The following is a 21,906-nucleotide window of genomic DNA, read 5'->3' as shown; positions in this document are numbered from 1 at the left end:
TTTATGAGATGTCTTTCAAATTAATGTTTATATCACTCAACAATTAAAAATTAATAGGAAATTATTCGCATTAAATTAAAAAAAGGTAACCATAATTTCTCAAAGGCCATTTGGCTCTAAGATCTCCATTTTTAAGTTTTTTTTTAGAAAATATTTTTCTGAAAAATGTATTTTTTATTTTTTTAGTGTTTGAATATTTGAAAAAATAGTTTAACAAAAAATATTTTTCTAATTAAAAGAAAATCTAAATCATTTATAACTGAAATGACTTTTTTTTTTAAGATAATAAATTTTTAAACTTTAATGATTTTATTAAAATGAAAATATTTATATATACATGAGATAAACATATATTATTAATTTAAAAAGATAATCAAACATTGAAAAACATTTTTGGAAAAAATTTTCTTATAAAATAATTTTCATCTAAATTATTTTTTACAAAATAAATAGAATATTAGACTTCATTTATTTCAAAAAAAATAATTTGTATATAAAAAATATTTTTTAAGTTTTAAAATTTTTTTATGAAAATATTTTCTGTTATTTGATTAAATTAATGGTATATATTTATTTTATATATATATATATATATATATGTTTTCATATTTTAATAAAATTTTAAAATTAAAAAAAAAATATATTTTTTTTAAAAATAATTTAATAAAATATTTTTTGTTGATTAATTTTTCTGAGTACTCTAAACTTTAAAAAATAAAAAAAATATTTTTAAAAATAATATTTTCCACAAAATAAACCAAATTTATTCGTGTTCAAAAATTCAGAAATCAAAAAGATGGTTTCAGCCTTTTTGAAATTTATCCTTTGAAAATAGAAAAAAGAAAAAGTTTAACAAGAAAATAAATGAAAACACAGACTTTAAATAACATTAACTCCTGGGTGTGTACCCACCAAATCAATGACCAATTGACCACGCTCAATTTATTTTCCATTTTCTTCAACATTAAATGAAGAAGAAGCCTTGATTATATAAGTATCGAATCACCAATTGAATGAAAAGTTTCAGAGTGGAATAATTTTTTATTGTCCATAGCCAAAAAGTCTAATAAATCTCACCAGAAATCTGTTTGGAAGGCTGGAAAGTACACATCTTGGTTCAAAAAGTCACACACAGGGAAAGGATTTTCATTGAATTTGGTGGCTGCCCATTTCACCTTTCATTTTGCCTTTCCATTTTCTCCACCGACATCGTTTTATCCCCCCTCTTTTTTTTTCTTCTATTTCATCACAACAAATCAAATGGTACACCACATTCAAGTTGCCATTTAAAATTAAAGCCAATGACGTTTTACTCTCTTATGCTCTCAACCATCAATATCTTTGTCAATTTATTTTAACGTCAAGTTTCATTATTAAAATATATGACTTTTGACAATTTCAATTCAATTTTTTTCTTTTCTACCCTATCAATGACCCTCAAACTTTCACTTTCTAATTTTCAATCTATAAATTCTTTAAAAAACAAAAGAATGATTGAATTTTATATTTTGAATAGTACAATGGTAATAAAATTTATTACTGTTTTTATCGATCTTATACGAGAATGAGTTTAATAATCATTAAATTAAATCTTTACTTTTAAATTCATATATTTAATATACACATTTTAATTAATTCAATATAAATTTAAATATAAATATATAATCTAACGGTCATAAAACTTGTTTTTATATGAGATTAAGCTTGTATTTAGGGATGATAATAAATATGATATTTACGAAAATTACTTTGTATGAATTTGAATCCAATCTCAATTAATATTTTTAATACTTGAATTCATCCTAAATTCGATTAAAATTTACCCTAAACTACTCAAACCTGTTATAAACCCAATTATTGCTGTCCAAAAAATATCAAATGTGTTCGAATAATGAATATTCAACATATAAAAACTAAATTCATTTAAAATTTGATTATACATTACTTAAACTTATCTTATTTAGATCCATCGAGTAAGGCATTTGTAAATACTTTCACTTTCTAATTTTCAATCTATAAATTCTTTAAAAAAAAAAAGAATGATTGAATTTTATATTTTGAATAGTACAATGGTAATAAAATTTATTACTTTTTTATCGAATAAAGACAATGTTATAAGAAGCTTGATATTATACGAGAATGAGTTTAATAATCATTAAATTAAATATTTATATTTAAATTCATATATTTATTATACACATTTTAATTAACTCAATATAAATTTAAATATAAATATATAACCTAACGGTCATAATACTTGTTTTTTTTATATGAGATTAAGTTTGTATTTAGAGATTATAATAAATAGGATATTTACAAAAATTACTTTGCAAGAATCTGAATCCAATATCGATTAATATTCTTAATACTTGAATTCCTTATAAACTTGATTAAAATTTACCTTAAACTACTCAAATCTATTCAAAACCCAATTATTGTTGTCCAAAAAATATCAAATATATTCGAATAATGAATATCTAACATATAAAATATAAACTCGTTTAAAATTCGATTATATATTATTTAAATTTATCTTATTTAGATCTATCAAGTTAGGCATTTGTAAATACTTGAACTATTACTATTCGTTCTTATATTAAAAACACCTTAGAAAGAGATATAAAAGTGTGTAACGATTAAATTCTAAATCATTTATATTATCTAATTTTATTATGTTATGTTGATATTATAAATTAATTTTTTTTAATTTAATAAAAAAACTAATTACTCATTATAAAATTTAAAAAAAAAAGAAATAAGAAGAAATATATTTTTAACATATTTGAGATTAGTTAGGACTATTGTATGTGATTCAGTCTTATCAACATCATACCAATTAGGGTTTTAATTTTAGTTCAACCAATAAAAAAATAAAATTAAATAAGAAATCATACCCATATTTAACATTATTTTTTTTGAAAACTAACATGGCAAGTATGACTTATGTGTGGTGCCAATCAAACTTGTGGAGCCATTTGATGGTGACACGTCATCTACCTAAGGATGAATATGTCCGTTTATTGATACAATTACAATATTGACCCTTAAGTTTGGACAAATAAATGACGTGGCACCGCCAAGTTTGTCTTGATTGACTGGCTCAACGCTAAAACCTGTCGGTGCATTGCAACTTGTAATGTCAAACTTTAAATTTACGCTTTGCCGCATCGGAGTCAACTCAACGAGCCCATTTAATAATAATATTATTATTAATATTATTATTATTATTATTATTTTAAATTAAATATATTTAAATTATTAATTGAGCAAAAGTTATAATTAAAATATCAAAATATCTAATAAATAATAAAATATATATATATTTTCAGTTTGATTCTGGTAGTTTAGTTTTAGAAAATAAAAAACGTACTCAAATTGATAAATATTAGATATCAATATTTTTATATATTTTTTTTATTTTTAAATAGATTTTTCATTTTTCTTTATAATTATTATCAAAATTATTTTACACTATTATTAATTAAAGTATTTTACTCAGTAATTCGTCTTAGGATTGTAATGGTAAAATCTTAAATTTAAATTTTAATTAAAATTAATTGTAAAAAATATTATCGATTATATATTTACAGAGTTGACATTTTAATCATTAAATTTTCCCTTTACATTTCTTTATTAATATGGATTAGTGGAAATTTAATAGATAAATAATATAATATATGCATCTAAAATCATAACATCAATAAAATTAAAATTACTCACCAATGTATTAAAAAAATAATAGTAATTAAATTAATTTTTTTAGTTTTTAATAAAAAAAACTTTCAAGTTATTTAATATTTTGGTTTGTTAGAAAAAATTGAATTATTTGTTGGAAATAAAATCTTAAGAAAACAAAAATAAGATTTGATTTATTTTATTTTATTTATACATAGGAAGAACTAAATAAAAGGAAGATGATGTACTTGAATCCATTAATGTTTTTTTTTTCTTGAAAATGAAAAAAATAATGATTTGAATATGACAATTATAATCTCTTTAGACCTGAGGTCCGAGGTCACCTATTAACATTATCGATTTAATCAAACCCCAAAGGAATACACCTATCACCGAACCCGATGTAGTACCTTGTGATATGAATAACTGGATAACCCGTTGACTCTCACTTGCATTCCTAAGTAGAGATAATATTTAGTCATCATGCTTCAATGTTGATGCAAGAAGTCAATTTGTGAAAAATAATTTGTATGAAAAATATTTATTATAGAAATTATTTTTTCCAAATATTTATTATGAAAATATTTTTTATTATTTAGTTACAATGTCAAAATAATTTTATGTGTTTATATCATATATTTATAAATATTTTTATATTTTAATAGAATTATTAAAGTTTATAAAATATATTTTTTTTAAATAGAGAAAATTATTTTCTTAAAAATAATTTAATTTTTTATTTAATTTATTTTTTTAGTATTATAAACACTAAAAAATATAAATGAAAATATTTTCTATAAAATAAATAGAGTAAAAAATTCCATTTGTTTCATGAAGATTAACTTGTATATAGAAAATATTCTCTAAATTTTTTTTTTCATTTTTTAGTTATAATGTTATGTTAATGATATATATATATATATAATTATTTTTTTATTTTAATAAAATTATTAAAATTTAAAAAATAAAAATAACTTTCTCTTAAAAAAAATTATTTAAAAAAAATAACTTAGTTATCAGGAAAATATTTTTGCATTGATTAATTTTTTTGAATGCTTCAAATGCTATAAAATATGAAAAAAATTTATAAAAAAGATATTTTTCATAAAATAAATATAATTTTAAATTTGTAAAGTTTTCTTACAATATAACAATTATTTTGTTTTAAAATTATAAAAAATAAATATATTATATACATTTATATAATTTTAAATAATTAAATAACAAAAATTAGTCTTATTGATTTAAAATAATCTATTTATGTAAAATTCACTTTTCAGAAAAATGCATTTTAAAAAAAATTATTTCTTAGGAATATAATATAAATATATTTAATATATAAATGAATTTTTTAAAAAATGAATTTACTAATAAGTTACAAAAAATAATGATATCATTAAAAATAAATTAACAAATTATATTACAATTAAGAAAGGATAATTTATGAAGTTATTTATACATAAATTATTTTGTTTGAAATAAAAAAAAAACCTACTCCTTAAGTTTGATAATATAAATTAAATAAAATAATTTTTATTTTTTATACTTTTTAAAAAGTTTACTTTCTTAATACATTTACTTTCAATTAAATAAATATTAAAAATAAAATAAATATTAAATTTATCTTAATATTTATTATTATTAATAATATATTTTAAACCAATAATTTAAAATTCTGAGTCTCAAATTCAAATCAAAATCAATTTTACCAAATAAATATTTATCACACAATCATGTACATCTCTCTCTTCATCTCCACGGGAAATTATTATTATTATTATTTTTCTCTCTTTGTTATTTTATTTCCCTTTTGTAGAAAACAAAAATATAATAAAAACCCACTACTGTTGTCTGACATAGACTTGTATCCTGCCGCGGCCTTATCTGTAGATCAAGGAAACAGAGCACTTCTCCATACGCGTTGAGAGAGAGAGAGAGAGAGCTTAAACTAATCTCTCAACTCCAAATCCTCATCTGGGTCCTTCTCTTTTACCCTGTACTTCAAATCCTTCGTTGATATTTTCTTCTTATCTTCTGCCACTTTCCTCACTTCCACAAAGTTTTATTCACTACTCTGTTTTGCTGGCAGAGCTTGTTGGGTAGGGGTTGGGAGCTTTCTTGTTTCTTCTTTGTTTTAATAATTCCCATTTTTTTATTTCTTATTCTGTTGGTGACTGACTCTAAAACATGTGGGGTTTTATTCTTTGCCTCCTAAACAAAGGCAAATGTTGATCTTTCTGGATCTGCAGGCGTGATTTTGGGGTACAATACGGGGCATATCTATTTAAAGTTTTTATCCCCCTTCCCCATTTCTTTAAATTGACTGAGCCTTGTAGTTTACTTCAAATTCTAAACACTTTGTACAGAAGGCGTTTTCTTTGGTTTTTCAAGTCAATAGATGGTACTTCATTAGCTGATAACACAGTGTTGAGTCCGAAATGGGATCTAATAATGCGTTTTATTCTGGTGAATTCAATTTGGATGATAAGTGGCTGGTTGATCCTAAGCTTCTTTTTGTTGGACCAAAGATTGGAGAAGGTGCTCATGCCAAAGTTTATGAGGGAAAGTAAGTCAAAACTTTGGGGGTTCTTTGTTTTCCTTTCTGTTTGAAATTCTTGAGCTTTGATTTACTTTATAACTAGACTTTCTCTGATTTATATACTGAAACCCAGTTTTGTTTTCTGGACATTTTTTCTTTTTCCTTCTCAATTTAGAAAAGCCGTTGCTTAAATTTCAATCTTTTTTCCTCTAAGAAGAAGTATGCTTACTAATCAAATCACTTGATAGAATTTCGTGGTTCTGTTCTAAAGATGGATTAAGTTCATCTGAATGGTGGCTTACTTTGTTCATTTATCTCTTCCAGTAATTTATAGGTTCTTTTTCTTCCCCCTTTTTAATAGGCAAAAGAACCACGAAATTCTATCAAGTGATTTGATTAAGTTCATCTGAATGATGGCTTACTTTGTTCATTTATCTCTTCCAGTAATTTATAGGTTCTTTTTCTTCCCCCTTTTTAATAGGTATAAGAATCAAAATGTTGCTATTAAAGTTGTTCATAGAGGAGAAACCCCAGAAGAGATTGCCAAGAGAGAAGCAAGGTTTGCGAGAGAGGTTGCAATGTTATCTAGAGTTCAACACAAAAATCTAGTCAAGGTTATTTTACTAACTTATAAGCAACAACTTTTCAATTACAAAAATTTGTAATGCCCTTTCGTTGTACTTGATATTGGGCATTTTTTATTTTAATGATTTGAATCCTACATCTTAGCTAACGATTGTTGAAGTTATCATATACACAATAATAGTGTTGCTTTTTGTTACCAGTTTATTGGGGCTTGCAAGGAACCTGTAATGGTGATAGTAACCGAGCTTCTTTTAGGTGGGACATTGCGTAAATACCTGTTGAACTTGCGACCAAGATGCTTGGAGATGCATGTAGCAATTGGGTTTGCACTTGACATTGCTCGTGCAATGGAATGCATACACGCACACGGAATCATTCATCGTGACCTTAAACCTGGTATGATAAAATTACATTTTGTATGGTTGTTGGACTTCAAGCATAGTAAGTTGAATAAATAGCATTGGTTAGAGGTTTGTGGACCAACTTAACAGTCCAACTACAATTGGATGGACATTGGCTTTATTTAGACTTGAAGTCCCTAGGTTTTGTACCTTTGCTTCTAATAATGTTGGACTGACTTGATGAATAGAAGAATTGGTATCGCCTCAGCAGAGGCTTTTAGACACGGTATCCTATCATTTGTCCTTTTATAAATTGTGCACAAATGCATGTGTCTCGTATACAATTTAACTTTTATGATGTTCTAGTTTCATGTATTATTTTGTGTCTCAACATCTTTGATCCAAAATCTTTTCAATGGTGAGGAACATGCTGCTACAATAATTTTTAATAACTTTTTCTCATGGCAATGTTAAACATTTTTGCATGCTTTTGCATGCAGAAGAGAACAAACCAACCTTCTCAAAGTCTAATTTTTTACTGTTGCTAATATATACCATTTATAAGATCTCTTCATGTAAACAATCCTTTAAGCTTTCTTCAACATAAATTCCAAGATTCAAGCTTTAAGTACACCTGTGCATTTGAAAGCTCAAATTATGACAATTTTGAATGAAACCTGAAGATTTTGTTCTGGCTGTCTACTTCTTAGTTGTTTCTTCTATGATCATTTCCCTTTCCTGTGGACAAGTGAAGTAAAAGTTGATATTTACCTTTTTTTTTTTTTTTTTCCACTTTTCATCAATGACAGAAGGGAATGTATGCTCCTTTATATTATGTATATAATTAACGCATAAATTTGTGCTACTGCATGAAAAATCTGTTGGATAAATGTAATTCTGTACCTTATGCTTATATGTCAATTTCACTCCTGCTGGAAAGAGCTGGTGATATTTGGGCAAAGTGTTTGATATTAAGCATTGGTTTTAAGCAGATATTGACTCTCAGAGTCAGAAGTCAGAAATCTGAACCCATTGGATGGAGGAATAGGATCCTTATAGCGACCTCAACTAGTTCAGAGCTAAGCTTAGTTGAGGTTGAAGATTGACTTTTAGAAATTCAATTTTGCATTTTTTCTTCTTATCATCTATAATATGGGTCATATTGAATTGATAATTATGAAGGATGATTATATTACAAATGTCTAGAACTTTTATTATGGTTTCTTTTTCAAGGAAATGGGGATATGATTTTGGGAGATTTGGATACTTGATATGAAGATTCTAAATCAAATTTTGGCTTAAGAACTTTTAGGCTGTAGGAAAGTGATACTGAGGAAAACATGTGTAGCTACTTTTTGTTGGATTAAGCAGTAGGCATGACTCCTTACGAATTTGTTTCCTGTCCCTTTTGCAGAGAACTTGATATTGACTGCCGACCATAAAACAGTTAAACTTGCAGATTTTGGTTTAGCTAGAGAAGAGTCATTAACAGAGATGATGACTGCTGAAACTGGGACATATCGTTGGATGGCTCCAGAGGTATCATATTTGAACATGAAGTAGCGTTAGAATTATTCTTTTTTCCCCTGTTCAGTGAGGTGTTCCAAACACTGGTTGTTAACCATCATATTTGATGGCAGCTTTACAGCACTGTCACATTAAGGCATGGCGAGAAAAAGCATTACAATCACAAGGTTGATGCTTATAGCTTTGCGATTGTCTTGTGGGAACTCATCCACAATAAATTGCCATTTGAAGGCATGTCAAATCTACAGGCAGCATATGCAGCAGCTTTTAAGGTGAGCAATGTTGTTTTCACCATATATTGAAGTTGAAAATCTTTCATGAGAGTTTATTATGCTCATGGGAAATTAATGACAAACCATAATTATGTCCAGTCAGTGGTAGTGCCCTTGTAATATTACATGAGAAATCATCTGTTAGAAGGGCTGAGGATTGATATTTCAAATTTATGATCATGCATCATGAAATAAGGATACTCTTCAACCACAAGCTTACCAAGTTCTATTGAATATTGATATCCTTCAGAAGTGGAATGGATTAATTAGTTAGCAAATGCAGTAGAATGTAGGGGTTGCTGGAGACTGGTCAGATAGGAAATTGTGGTGGAGCGTGGAGGTGTTTATACTTTTTCTGGAATTGTAGTGATTGGGGAAGTCACACTGTGGGGAACTTTCAAAAAAGAGGTCAGGCATGTTGGACACCACCTTGACAAAACGGCTCAAGCCATTAGTTAGTGGGTCATCCCAGTCATGCATCCATCACTTGGCCTCTACCTGTCAATGGGGATTTCATCTGAGAGAGATATGTATAACCAACAACAAATCCAGTAGAATGTAGGGGCTGCTGCAAACTGGTCAGATAGGAAAGAGTGGTAGAGGTGTTTATACTTTTTTGAAATTGTGGTGATTGGGGAAGTCATATTGTGGGGAACTTTCACAAAAGAGGTCAGGCATGTTGAACGCCAACTTGACAAAATAACTCAAGCCATTAGTTTAGTGGGTCAGTCATGCATCCATCACTTGGCCTCTACTTGTCCATGTAGATTACATCTGAGAGACTTGGACATGTATAACCAACAACTGTAGATTTGGAATATGGAATTTTTGAAAAATCTCCCATCTAACACATGCTTTAATTGAGGACAGGAGCGTCTGTTGATATGGAATGAGAGGACTGATCACTTTGTGATCTTTCAAATTTCAAATATTAATTATGTAGATTAGTAGTATTCTGGATATCATGATGATTCAAGATTTTACATATTTCAGAATGTAAGACCCAGTGCGGAGAATCTCCCAGAGGATTTAGCAATGATCGTGACCTCATGTTGGCAAGAGGATCCAAATGCTCGACCCAATTTCGGCCAGATTATACAGATGCTCCTGCACTATCTTTCCACCGTTTCACCACAAGAACCTGTCATCCCTGCTCGGATATTCACTTCAGAGAATGCTGTACTGCCACCAGAGTCTCCTGGCACAAGTTCTTTAATGGCTGTTAGAGATGACTCAGGGGAAACCCCAGAAGCACAGATGGAAGACAAACCAAGAAGTTTCTTTTCCTGCTTTAACCAGTGTTACTGATCCCTCCAAAGGCACAAAGTCGTCTGTGGAGGTACTTTAGGCAAGCTCAATAAGCAATAGTCTCAAAATATTAGGAAATACATCTTGATAAGAAAAATGTCAATCTAGTTAGTTCAGTTGCAACAGGAAAGACCAGACCTAGTATCTGATGTCTCCGTTAACTTTCCATACTCCTTTTACATGAATATCAGTTTGTTCTGACTAAGTTCACCTGGACACTGGAGGTAGGTTTTGCTGTGATGTATCATCATTATTGTAAAATAAGGTCCATCCAGAGGCCTTTACTCCTGTTGATAATGAATCTAAATGAGTTTTGTAAGAATCACCATGACTGACTATTGGTTTCTGATACATGTTTGCATTCATATGCATTTCTACTGCACATTTGCAGGCTTTGCTTTTTGGTTTGTACACCTCAATTTGGTCAAGTTTCAAGTTCTGATTCTCTTCTTTTTAAAAAAGTTATATATATATATTGAGCAAATTATATCTGCAGAAGCTAAACTAATTATTAAATCTGATTAAAATCACTTAAATTTAATTTATCGCTTAATAATCACTAAATTTATATTTATGTAGCTATAAATGCTGTGTTTGTGTGTGTGTGTTTTTTTTTTTTTTTTTTAATGTGCTCTTCTTTTCTATGATATGATGTATATTGTGTATTCTTAATAAACCATTCAAGATATTTTTCACCCTCTGTAACACTCAAAATATATTTATTAATTTTCATCAGAAGGTAAATATCTCATTTTCTTGAAGATGTAGATAGGAAGATTTGAATTTGAGACATTCCTTAAAACTATTAAAAAAATAATTAAGCTTATATTTAATTTAAAAAGGATAAATATTTATTATTTTTTAAAAAATAAATATCTTATCTCTTAAATCCAAAAGGGTATATCTAACATAAGATCGACTTTATGAGAATGAATTTAATTATTATTAAATTAAATATTTATATCGATATATATATAAAATTAATTAAAGTGTATATATAAAATATATGAATTTATATATAAAAATTTAATCTCACAATAAATATATTCATTCTCACATGAACTCTCCAATCTAAAACATCATAATCAAATCTTATATACCATTAATTATTTTTTACATAAAAGACTCAATTATTAATATAAATATTTATAACATGATAAAAATATAATTTATTTATAAATAATAATAATCACTCATCCTATTAATAATTTATCATCTAATCAGAACAAAATGAAATTTTAAATACAATTTTTCAATAATAATTAAATTATGCTGAAGCTATTTTACATTTCTACCCTCATAATTTAAAAAAAAAATGACATCATGAAGATGATTAATAAAGCTTGACATCAACAAATATATCTACAAGATTCGTACTAACAAGGCAAACATCTTCTCACCGCGTAAGGAGAAGGACTTTCAAATCCCAGGAACAGGCACACAAGTTTCCTTGCTAGCCAAGTCAATTTTTCCTTTATTTACAATTTTCACCCCTCTGCTCGCTTCCCTAGGCCACTTTAGCCATCAACAGTATTCGACACGAGGCGCACTCAGCTCAGCTTCGTATCCTAACCTACGGCTTCTGAGCCTCGGGTCTACGTTCAGTCAGCCTTAGACCCACATTTATCCTACGTGGCTGACTTCGATGTAAAGATGCTTGGCCTCGAACCTCCACCGCCACGCCTAATTTCCCGCTCAACACTACAAAGACAGAGACAAGGCAATAGACAGTGGAGAAGGGGGAGTGAGTTTTATAAAGCTTAAGACGCACAGTTCCGAGTCTCTGCTTGTCTCTGTTTAGACATGGCGAGGTATGTTAAAGACGAATTGGAAATAAAATTTGTGATTTTTAATCTGAAAAATTACTACTTTTTAAGAAAATTCATAGCTACATTGCTTCTCTTTGATCAATGAAACACTGGGTGCTGAGAAATTGAAATTTACAGGACCTATGGAGTTTGTGTTTTGATATTGGTTGATGGGTTCCTTTGTTTTTTGATTTTTGTTGCCCTGGTTTTGATGGGTCTGACCTGTGGAGCTTGTGTTTTGATATTGGTTGATGGGTTCGTTTTTTTTTTTATTTTTGTTGCCCTGGTTTTGATGGGTCTGAATATTTTTTTGCCCCAAATTTGTTCCCTGTAAATGGAAATGGTATCTGATGATCATGTTCTGTGGTTTCTTCACATTCAGTCTTTTCAAGTAGTATTGGTAATTGGTTAATGGGTTTCTTTTGGTATTGCTATTAGTTGCCTTTTCTTTGATGAATTTTCAAATTTTCCCCAAATTTATTCCCAGTAAATGGAAATGGTATCTGATGATCATGAGTGCTCTGGTTTCTTCGCATTCGGTTTTTTCAAGTAGTGTTGGCTTTAAGCCATTGATAGGAACAGGTTCTATGTGGTTTGGCGTTTACATTAGTAGATGATGTTTTTGCAGGGCTTGGCTTATCGACAGTCGAACAATTGCAAGGAAAGTGAGAAATCCCGCTCGAGCTTCTACTTATCAAATCAAAGACTATGGAGCGAATTGTGAATGCCCAAATTGCCATCATTTCATAGATAACAGTGATGTAAGTTCAAAATATCATTTGCTCTTTATGTTATTGCCTTTTCTGGATGATTTGCCTTTTTTTCCTTTTCCCATTTTACTTATGATCTCTCTCTCTCTCTCTCTCTCTCTCTCTCTCCCTCCCCTCTTTTGAGCTTGTCAAAATTGATATTGCAATATATCATGGAACTGTGGCTGGCTCTCAATTTTTATGGTGCATTTCATTGCTCTAAGGAATGTCTTGTTCGGAGGTTTTACTTTTCAGGTTTCTCATGATTGGCCTGGTCTTCCTGCTGGTGTAAAGTTTGATCCATCAGATGCAGAGATTTTAGAACATTTAGCTGCTAAATGTGGTGTTGGAGACTCAAAACCGCAAGCATTCATAGATGAATTCATTCCTACATTGGTTGACGACAAAGGGATTTGCTATACCCACCCTGAAAACCTTCCTGGTAAGGAGCGGTGCATCTTTCCACTTGGGCAAAGTCCCAAGTTCCACTATGTTGGCTTCTCTGTTCGAGTTCATTCATACTGAACAGCAGCAATCTGAAGGTTGGATGATGAATCAAACTTTTATCTGAATTTCTGATCACTGTTTTCAAATTTGGTTTCAGGTGCTAAGAAAGATGGAAGCAGTGTCCATTTTTTTCACAGAACGATCAATGCTTATGCTACTGGTCAAAGGAAGCGTCGCAAGGTCCACAATGGGCAAGGTTCAAATGAGGATCATGTCCGCTGGCACAAGACAGGCAAGACTAAATCTGTGATGGAAAATGGAGTACAGAAAGGCTGCAAGAAAATCATGGTTCTTTATAAAAGCGCAAAGAAGGGGTCCAAGCCTGATAAATCCAATTGGGTAATGCATCAATATCATCTGGGCACTGATGAAGATGAAAAAGACGGTGAATATGTGGTTTCCAAAATTTTCTACCAACAGCCGAAGCAAACTGACATGAATGATGATGGTCTTACTGTTGAAGATTCTGATATTTTGGCACTTCATGCTAGTCCAAGGACCCCCATTACAAATCCTCCCAATCCACCACGGCATAAGAAATCTGATACATTTGATGATGCTGCTGATGAAATGGTATTTCAGTTCTCTGTCCGGGTGAGTGACCTGAATTTAACAAAGTATGATTAAAATTAACTAATTACAGCTCAAATTCATTTCATCCCATACATAATTCTTACCCAGGTTTAATTTTTGTGTTCCAGGAAGAAGACATTATTAAAAGAGCACCCGATGTCCCTGCACCTAGTGTTCATCCTGAGGATGATGTGGGATGCCATGCATGGTTGGCTGGCGAATCTCAGGCTGTGGAAAACCCTGATTTTAGTGGCATCAATGATTCTTTGTTGTGCGAAGAAATTTTCGATTCTTCTTCGCTTTTCCTTAATGGTTCAGCACTAAATAACGTCTCATACAGTGGCATTGCTCACAGTACAAATCAAGTGACTGGAAATAATGATAATAATAAGAATAACAATAATGCACCTTGTGGAATTGCTGACCTCGAGAACCTGGATCTGGACACTCCACCAGATTTACAGCTTGCTGTAAGTCTCATCTCTTAGCACAATTCATCAGCATGTTTACTTTATACTACAACTGATGCTCGATTTAATGATCTGAACTTTTGATATGTTCTGCAGGATCTGCAGTTCAGTTCTCAGGATCTGCAGTTTAGTTCTCAGGATAGTATTCTAGGTTGGATTGATCGATTATGAAGATAGTAAGATACATAATTGGGCAAAGCCTCCCAGGAATGACATGGCTTACCACTTTTTGTGCCGTCCCAGTTTCTGATTGAAGCTGTCTGGTTTTACCAGCATTTTCATCAGCAGCGCAGAGTCGGTTTCATTGCTTTATCGGCTTCTCCTGTTTCTGGTTCGTGTAGTGCATGGAAGTCTACCAAGCTCAAAATATGAGTCTTTTTGGGGTTGTTAAAGACTGGTTTAGTTGTGTGTGGTAGAAATGGCTCAAATGGTTTTTGTGCTCTGGTCTCTATCTACTTGTTGTGAAGTGTATTGATGTTATGCTTGCTTGATGATGGATGTTTTCAAGGGACCTGTTGGCCTAGATAAATTTGTTGCTTCCATGGCTGTTGAAGCAGATGTCATTCGGTACTCAGAATTTAAAAACCATGGAAGCAACAATTGAATCTTGGGCAACATCTCCAAGATGGTTCTAGCTAGGATCTAGATTTCCTTAGTGAAACTTGAATATGTTTTTGTGTAATTGAAGGACAACTTTCATGCAATTGTAACTATGACTTTGCTGGTATTTTTCAAGTTCTTGATTTCCTATGTTCTTGCCTCCATTTGATGGTCCTGTGTCCCTATATTTCTAGTTTGCTACTGCTGTTCATGACAGGTTAAATTCTTGAATCAACGACTCCCATCAGATAATCTAATGGTAAAATGTACAAGTGTAAGTGTAAACAAAGTGAATTAAAATCAAAGTAACCATAGAAAATATCTTATTAATATTTTACTATTTAATGTATAAAAAAATAATAAATTCTAATTTATTACCGTCTGATCTTGAAATCGACTACAATCAAAGCCAAACAATTGAATCAAAAAAAGGTTGTCAATACAAATTAATTGTTAAAACGTTGTCGTTTCTACTGCTTTTCTTTTTATACAGTTAATTCAAAAACGTTAATCAACTACTCAAACGGAACCGGCAATTTTGCCGACGTCGTTTTACTCAAACGATGTCGTTCAGTTGTTCTGTTGCGATTATCAGTAAACAAGTGTAGAAAGCTGAAGCTAGAGAGAGATAAAACCCAGCCCAAAACCTAAAACCCTGAAAATTCTCAGTTCAAAGAAATACAAGAGCAAGAAGAACAATGAAATAAAGGGAAAGCAGACAGCGAGAGAGAGGGAGAGACATCTTTTAACAGAGTAAATGTTTGCTGCGAGGAACTTTAACAGGCACTGCTTTAGGACGCTCTCTTCTCTCTTATCCAAATCTTGCAGGTAGTGAAAAGCATTCAAAGTTCATCCCTTTAGTTTTTTTCCCCCTCCATTTTCTTAGTAAAAAAACAGAGATTTACTGGGTTTCCCTTTAATTTATCTATTTTTTGTTTTCTCAGCAAAATTATTGATTAGATTGTTGGGCTTGGGGTGGAAATTTATTACATGATAGAATTTGATTGAATTTGGCTCCTTGAATTGCAGAAATGCCGTGTTAGTAAAGGATGTAGGTCGAAAGCTCGCTTGTATCAACCTGATGCAACCAAATATTATTTCTGAAGATGGGTTTCCTTCATTTTCCCTATTGAATCATCCCTTCAATACTGGGGGTTGCCGCGGCATGTCTACTTCGAAAGGAAGGAGCATGAGAAGCAGGGTGGAGAGGCGGATGCAAAAAGAATCTGGTAAAACAGTTAGAGAGATTCGGAGAGCAAAAAAATTGAAGAAGAAATTGATGACTGATGAGGAGAGGCTCATTTACAACCTTAAGAGAGTATGTTTCTTTGCTTTACTTGTAGTTATGGAGTTTATATATGATAGTAGTATTGTTTCTGGATCAGCAATTGATTTTTTAATCCTGTTAATTGGTGTAATGAGATGGGCTTGGACTCGTGATTGTTTGACTGAATTAATGAAGAACATTAGAGATAAGTTAGCATGTATGATTGAAAAGATTCAATGCTCGAACTTTGTGGTGAGCTAATGAAAAATGTGGTTGTGTTGGATTTATCATTGTAAAGAAGGGATTTGTGCTTCTTTCTAGTGCAATTGCAACTCTATATGTGACTACTCCTTTGTCATTTCACAAGGAAGGAAGACTGTATGTGTATTACTGCAATTCCTAGAGAAGTATGAAATCATTTTTTAATAGTGTACTTATTCTAATATGTCTAATTTATAACCTAAAATCCATCAAGCAGAACTATTCCATGATTTAGAATCCAAGTATAATCTTGGTTAAGCACACAATGTCATTAAGATTAAGAAACTAAATAAAATATTAGTAGCAGCACAAATATGGTTCAGCTTTTTCTAGTATCATTTAACAGATTCTATGCTGTGAAAGTTTTTATGGTGAGGTGCTGAAAAATGATATTAAATCAAAATTTTGTGTAACCATAATGCTGGGACCGTCTTTATCTGCAGATCAGTTCCCCCATGTTGTGGTGTATGTGCAACTATATAATGAGATGACTGCTCATAGGAATGCAAGGAACAATTTGCTTAGCCTGTATCTCTCTAAATTGAAATGGTGTTCTCTACTTCTCTTTATATTAGTTATTGCCTACAAAGTCATAACTCTGGTGTTCTCTACTTCTCTTTATATTAGTTATTGCCTACAAAGTCATAACTCTGTCTAGATATTTAGTTTTGTGGTCTTAGAAAGAAGAAACCGACCTGTATAATTGACAAAGCTTTTAGGTGGCCAAGAATTCCAAAGGTCGCAAATGCTTATGTTCTGGAATCTAGGTTAACCTGTATACATAGCTACAATTATACATGGATGATGGCACAATATACATGAACATTTAGAATATTTTAAGACCCTTGAGAACTCTTAAACAACGGAGGATTAAACTAATTGTGAATTTAATTTCTATCAGCAACAGAGTTTAAGCTAGGAGCTCTTTCTCTTCATTTCTTTTTTTGTTGAACCTCATCTGTTGTCCAGTACTTTTCATTTGTCGTTATTGTTCATTCTGACAATATTTTTAATGGTTATGCTATGCAATTCTTATTAAGCTAGGAGCTCACTCTCTTCAGTCTTCTTACTTTTTTTTCCCCCCTAAACCTCATATGTTGTCCGTTACTTTTTGTTTGTCATCATTGTTCATACTGATAATTTTTTGTAATGGTTATGCTCTGCAATGGTGACACGTGGGAAAAAAATTTATCGAATATTTCTGCTTAAGTACGTTGTCACTGTTCAATGGTGACCCCAGTTTCTTGTTGGTTGTAATGCTACTAGTATTAGCCTTTTTTTTTTTCTCCTCTTTTTCCAGCTTACAGTAGTGTTACCTACAAAAGTTTGTGAATTACTGTTTCCAATTTAATCAATGCAGGCTAAGAAGAAAGTTGCATTGCTCCTACAAAAGCTCAAGAAATATGAGTTACCAGAGCTGGCACCCCCTGTACATGACCCTGAGCTGTTGACACCAGAGCAGCTTCAGGCATATAAGAAGATTGGATTCAAGAATAAAAATTATGTTCCTGTCGGTGTTCGTGGAGTGTTTGGAGGTGTTGTCCAGAATATGCATCTTCATTGGAAGTTTCATGAGACTGTGCAAGTATGCTGTGACAACTTCCCAAAAGAAAAAATAAAAGAAATGGCCACCATGCTAGCAAGACTGAGTGGAGGCATTGTAATAAACATTCATAATGTGAAGACAATTATCATGTTCCGTGGCAGAAATTATCGCCAACCAAAAATTTTGATACCTATTAACACACTCACAAAAAGGAAGGTTAGTGATCATATTTTTCTTTCTCTTGGTTTATTTTAGCCTCTTTTTGAACGGATTTTACAAAATGGGAGATTGCACTTTGCACTCTATTGCATGCTACCTCATTGGCATTGAACATAATTGTGGTTTCCTCATTGGGATTGGAAATTTGGAATAGCTGGCAGCTGAGTTCTGTTAAAAAAAAAAAAGGAAAGGAAATAGGATCCCAATGTTAAATTGTGATCATACATCCTTGGGATAGATGGACCGAGGGTGAGAGTGTCTGGAAAATTGCATGTGGTTCTGATAAATGTTGTGCTATTATTTATAGGATTTTGTTTGTCCATGGACACTATAATTTAGATGTAGGCTTATTCCTTCTGCTTCAAAGCTAGTCCTATTTAAGTTTGTGGATTATGACATGCTGATAAGTTTTGTAGGCATTATTTAAAGCCAGATTTGAGCAAGCTCTTGAATCACAGAAGTTAAACATCAAGAAAATAGAGCAGCAGCTCCGTCGAATGGGTATAAACCCAGAGGATCCAGTTGCCATGGCTAGCATCCAGAGAGTGGCTTCCACATTCTTCAATGCTATTGACAAGAAGGAAGGAAGTCCTTATGTCTTTCAAGGGGACCAACAGCCAGTAGTGCATCTGATTGATAATTTGGAACATCCAGAACCCCTTGCTGATAGTGACCAGGAGGACTTGGACAAGTTTATAGCTGAAATAGAGGATGCAGCAGATAGAGAGTGGGCTGCAGAGGAAGCTGCAGAGAAAGAAGAATTGAGCAAGATTAGGTATTGGAATAAAGAAGATTTTGGTGGAAGGATTAGAAGATCAGAAATGCATAGAAATGAAGTTTCTGATGGAAGGCGCTGGAAGGGTGTGCATGAGAAGAAGAGTGCTGATAGAGATGATGATAGTGACATGTCTGAGGACAATGGTCAGTGGGATTCTGATGATGTTGGTGATGATCTTGGGAGTGATGCTGATGATTCCAATGAAGCTCACCGTGTTCACAGTAGAACTAGAGATTTTCACAGGAAACTCGATGGGGTTGGTAAAGTCTATAATTTTAAGGGTTCCAGAAGAAATGCAGGGGCTAAATTTGAAGAAAAATTAGTTGAAGAATGTTCTGAATCGGAGAATATGTTAAGTGACCTTGACAATGCAATAATGCACGAATCAGATTCTGAGGAAGAACGCGAATTGAGAGAATCAAGAGAAGAGGCAAGCCACAGCTTTCAGAGCAAGGGACATAAATCAGAAGATATGTTGAGTGATCTTGACAATGCAATGTGGGAATCAAATTCTGAGCAAGAAGAACATGACTTTAGAGCATCAAGCACAGAAGCAAGTCACAATTTCCAGAGCAGCAGTGATGAAGAAAAGGATATTTATGTTTATCCCATGATCAGAAATGAGACTGGGGTGGATGATCTTGAGAATGATACCAATGAAAATGGTGAGGTGCTCAATGAATTAAAAGCATCTAAAATTCCTGGGAGGAAATTGGAAAGGATTAGCTCTTTCAGGACAAATGCTAAAGATAATTCTATGAGAAAGATGGCGTGGGAAGATTCTGGATCTGAAGATTCGTTTAACAATTCAGAAGTTGCTGTGTGGGAATCAGATACTGAAGAAGAAGACTTCAGAGCAGGCAATGAAGGGAAACATAGTTATGTGGCCAGAGATGAAAATGAGGATTTTCGCCAGAAGCAGGTAGTGAATCATAAAAAGACATCAAAAGAGGTGGATGAGAATTGGGACAGTGAATAGCTCTGTACTTTGGGGAGTCACATTTCTTCCATGTCAAGCCACTCAAGATGAGTAAATTAATCCATTTTTTTTTTAATAATTGAAAGCAGAGTCTATTTCACTTGAACTTCCCAATGTCTTGAGATTTTTGCATACTTGCATCTTTTAGGGAAGAAAGCAATACAGAAGGTGCAGTAGCCTGTGAAAAAAAAAAAAGAAAAGCAAAAAATGAAGAGCTTCTGAGCATTCAATTGTCCCGTTTCTTGTAGCATCTTTAACAATTTTGTTACGCTGAAATCATTGAATCCTGTGTTCCCATCTACATTGAAGGATGAAATGGTTATTATTTCATGGAGAGTCCTGATCTGAATTACATAAATGGACAACTTTGTTTATTATTATTATTATTTTTTTTTTCATAAAATACCATTCACTTATTTCTGCATTTGAATGAAAACCCTTCCAAATTTGTTACTCCAATACTTAATCAAAATGGCTGTTAATTTTATAAAAAAAAAGGAGGAAATTTTCAAAGTTGGGGCAAGGAAGTGAAGGAGTAAATGACGAGCATCTATTAGTCTCGCAGCTTGACTCTTTGTACCATAGGAGTCATAATTTTTAATATTTTAAAATTTTAAGTGGCTGAAAGTATATTGTTCATCTCATAAAATCATATTTGAATCCTCTTCTAAAAAATGAAAAGATGGTGACCGTGTTACTGGTTCTCACTTCGTCCACCAGGGCCAACGCTATATATTTTTTTTTGTAAACTAATCAAATGCCCTCTTAAAAACCCACGTAGCCAAGTGCAGCTTCGAGATGGTTAATAATCAAATACTCTTCAATTGCCTTGACTTCTAAATGGTCTTTAATTAACTAATTCGAATGCGTGGAATAGAATTCCATAAAGCTTTTATTTATAATAATTATGTTTTTTTGAAATAGCAACATCACAAATCAATTTTCACATATTATCAATTTCGATTATAAAATATAAAATTTATATATCAATAAAATCCCATTTATGATGTGATCAAGTAAACCCATTTATCATAAATTTATACGAAATCCCTCTGTTATTTATTTTTCAGTGGGCTGCTTGTTCAGTACCATCATTAATCCTCAACATCAAAGTTGCACAAAAGCCACTGTCTGATAAGCCTGAGATGAAGCCATCCACCCATCTTTTTTTTTCCCATAGTTCTTGGTTGAAAGAAAAATCTTCAAGGTTTAAGGCTCCTAGACCAAGCCATCTTAAAAAAAATAATAATAATAACCCGATTAATAATTAATAGGATGATTTATTTCATCTTTCTTAAAAATTGAAAGATTTAATTAGATCCATTATGTAATCATTTGACAGGGTTTACAAAGGCTAAATAGACTTATTGCCTAAAAAATATTATCTTGAATCATAAATCACGACATCAACAGTGATTCTATCTATGCTTCTAGCACCTGGAAAGGAATCATCGTGGAAAACTCTAGCAATTAGCCAGAAGACAACAAGTAAAAAATGGAGCAACCAATGGAATCGAACCTCATAATCCTTCATGTGATCACCAAAAATTAGCAAAACACTCTTTGGGTTTTGGGGTTAGCCATTTGAGAAGTGAGTCACTAGAAAGGAAGAGCTAATGAAAGCTATTGTTGATGAGCTGCTTTGGTGCGGAGGAGATTATTAAAGCCATCGAGTAGATGAGCTCCCATAAAATGAAAAGTAACGAACCTATAATAATGAAACACAATGAATTGATAGGCCAATGCTCATGTGACACCCCAAAGGTGCTTATAAGGGGAAAGAACTCTTACCTTAAATGGTGTGTTTTTGAACGTTAAAAAAAGGGCACAAGGCATAAATATGTGAATCCAATTAGGCTAACTATTGCCATTTCGTACACAATAGGGATAGCAACGAATCAG

General features: G+C 31.7%; 3 protein-coding genes across 3 annotated transcripts; all 3 read left to right on the top strand.

Moving 5' to 3' along the window:
- The first annotated feature begins 5,448 nt into the window (after positions 1–5,448).
- Positions 5,449–10,569, top strand: LOC110648529 (serine/threonine-protein kinase STY13). Its single transcript, XM_021802794.2, has 6 exons — positions 5,449–6,241; positions 6,696–6,828; positions 7,000–7,195; positions 8,555–8,679; positions 8,781–8,939; positions 9,933–10,569. Exons 1-6 carry the CDS (start codon positions 6,114–6,116, stop codon positions 10,245–10,247), a joined length of 1,056 nt encoding a protein of 351 aa, XP_021658486.1. The 5' UTR covers positions 5,449–6,113; the 3' UTR covers positions 10,248–10,569.
- Positions 10,570–11,691: 1,122 nt separating this feature from the next.
- LOC110648528 (SUPPRESSOR OF GAMMA RESPONSE 1) lies at positions 11,692–15,104 on the top strand. The gene is made up of 6 exons (XM_021802793.2): positions 11,692–12,058; positions 12,684–12,816; positions 13,060–13,246; positions 13,409–13,905; positions 14,013–14,354; positions 14,451–15,104. Exons 1-6 carry the CDS (start codon positions 12,051–12,053, stop codon positions 14,523–14,525), a joined length of 1,242 nt encoding a protein of 413 aa, XP_021658485.2. The 5' UTR covers positions 11,692–12,050; the 3' UTR covers positions 14,526–15,104.
- A 474-nt stretch (positions 15,105–15,578) lies between these two features.
- On the top strand, positions 15,579–20,334 carry LOC110648527 (CRM-domain containing factor CFM9, mitochondrial). The gene is made up of 4 exons (XM_021802792.2): positions 15,579–15,782; positions 15,984–16,272; positions 17,843–18,244; positions 18,664–20,334. Exons 1-4 carry the CDS (start codon positions 15,712–15,714, stop codon positions 20,002–20,004), a joined length of 2,103 nt encoding a protein of 700 aa, XP_021658484.2. The 5' UTR covers positions 15,579–15,711; the 3' UTR covers positions 20,005–20,334.
- The last annotated feature ends 1,572 nt before the right edge of the window (positions 20,335–21,906 follow it).

Source organism: Hevea brasiliensis, chromosome 15 (genome assembly GCF_030052815.1).
Source record: "Hevea brasiliensis isolate MT/VB/25A 57/8 chromosome 15, ASM3005281v1, whole genome shotgun sequence".
In the NCBI taxonomy this organism is placed as follows: domain Eukaryota; kingdom Viridiplantae; phylum Streptophyta; class Magnoliopsida; order Malpighiales; family Euphorbiaceae; genus Hevea; species Hevea brasiliensis.
Note: the sequence above shows the minus strand (reverse complement) of the source record. Positions and strands in the feature narration are given on the sequence as shown.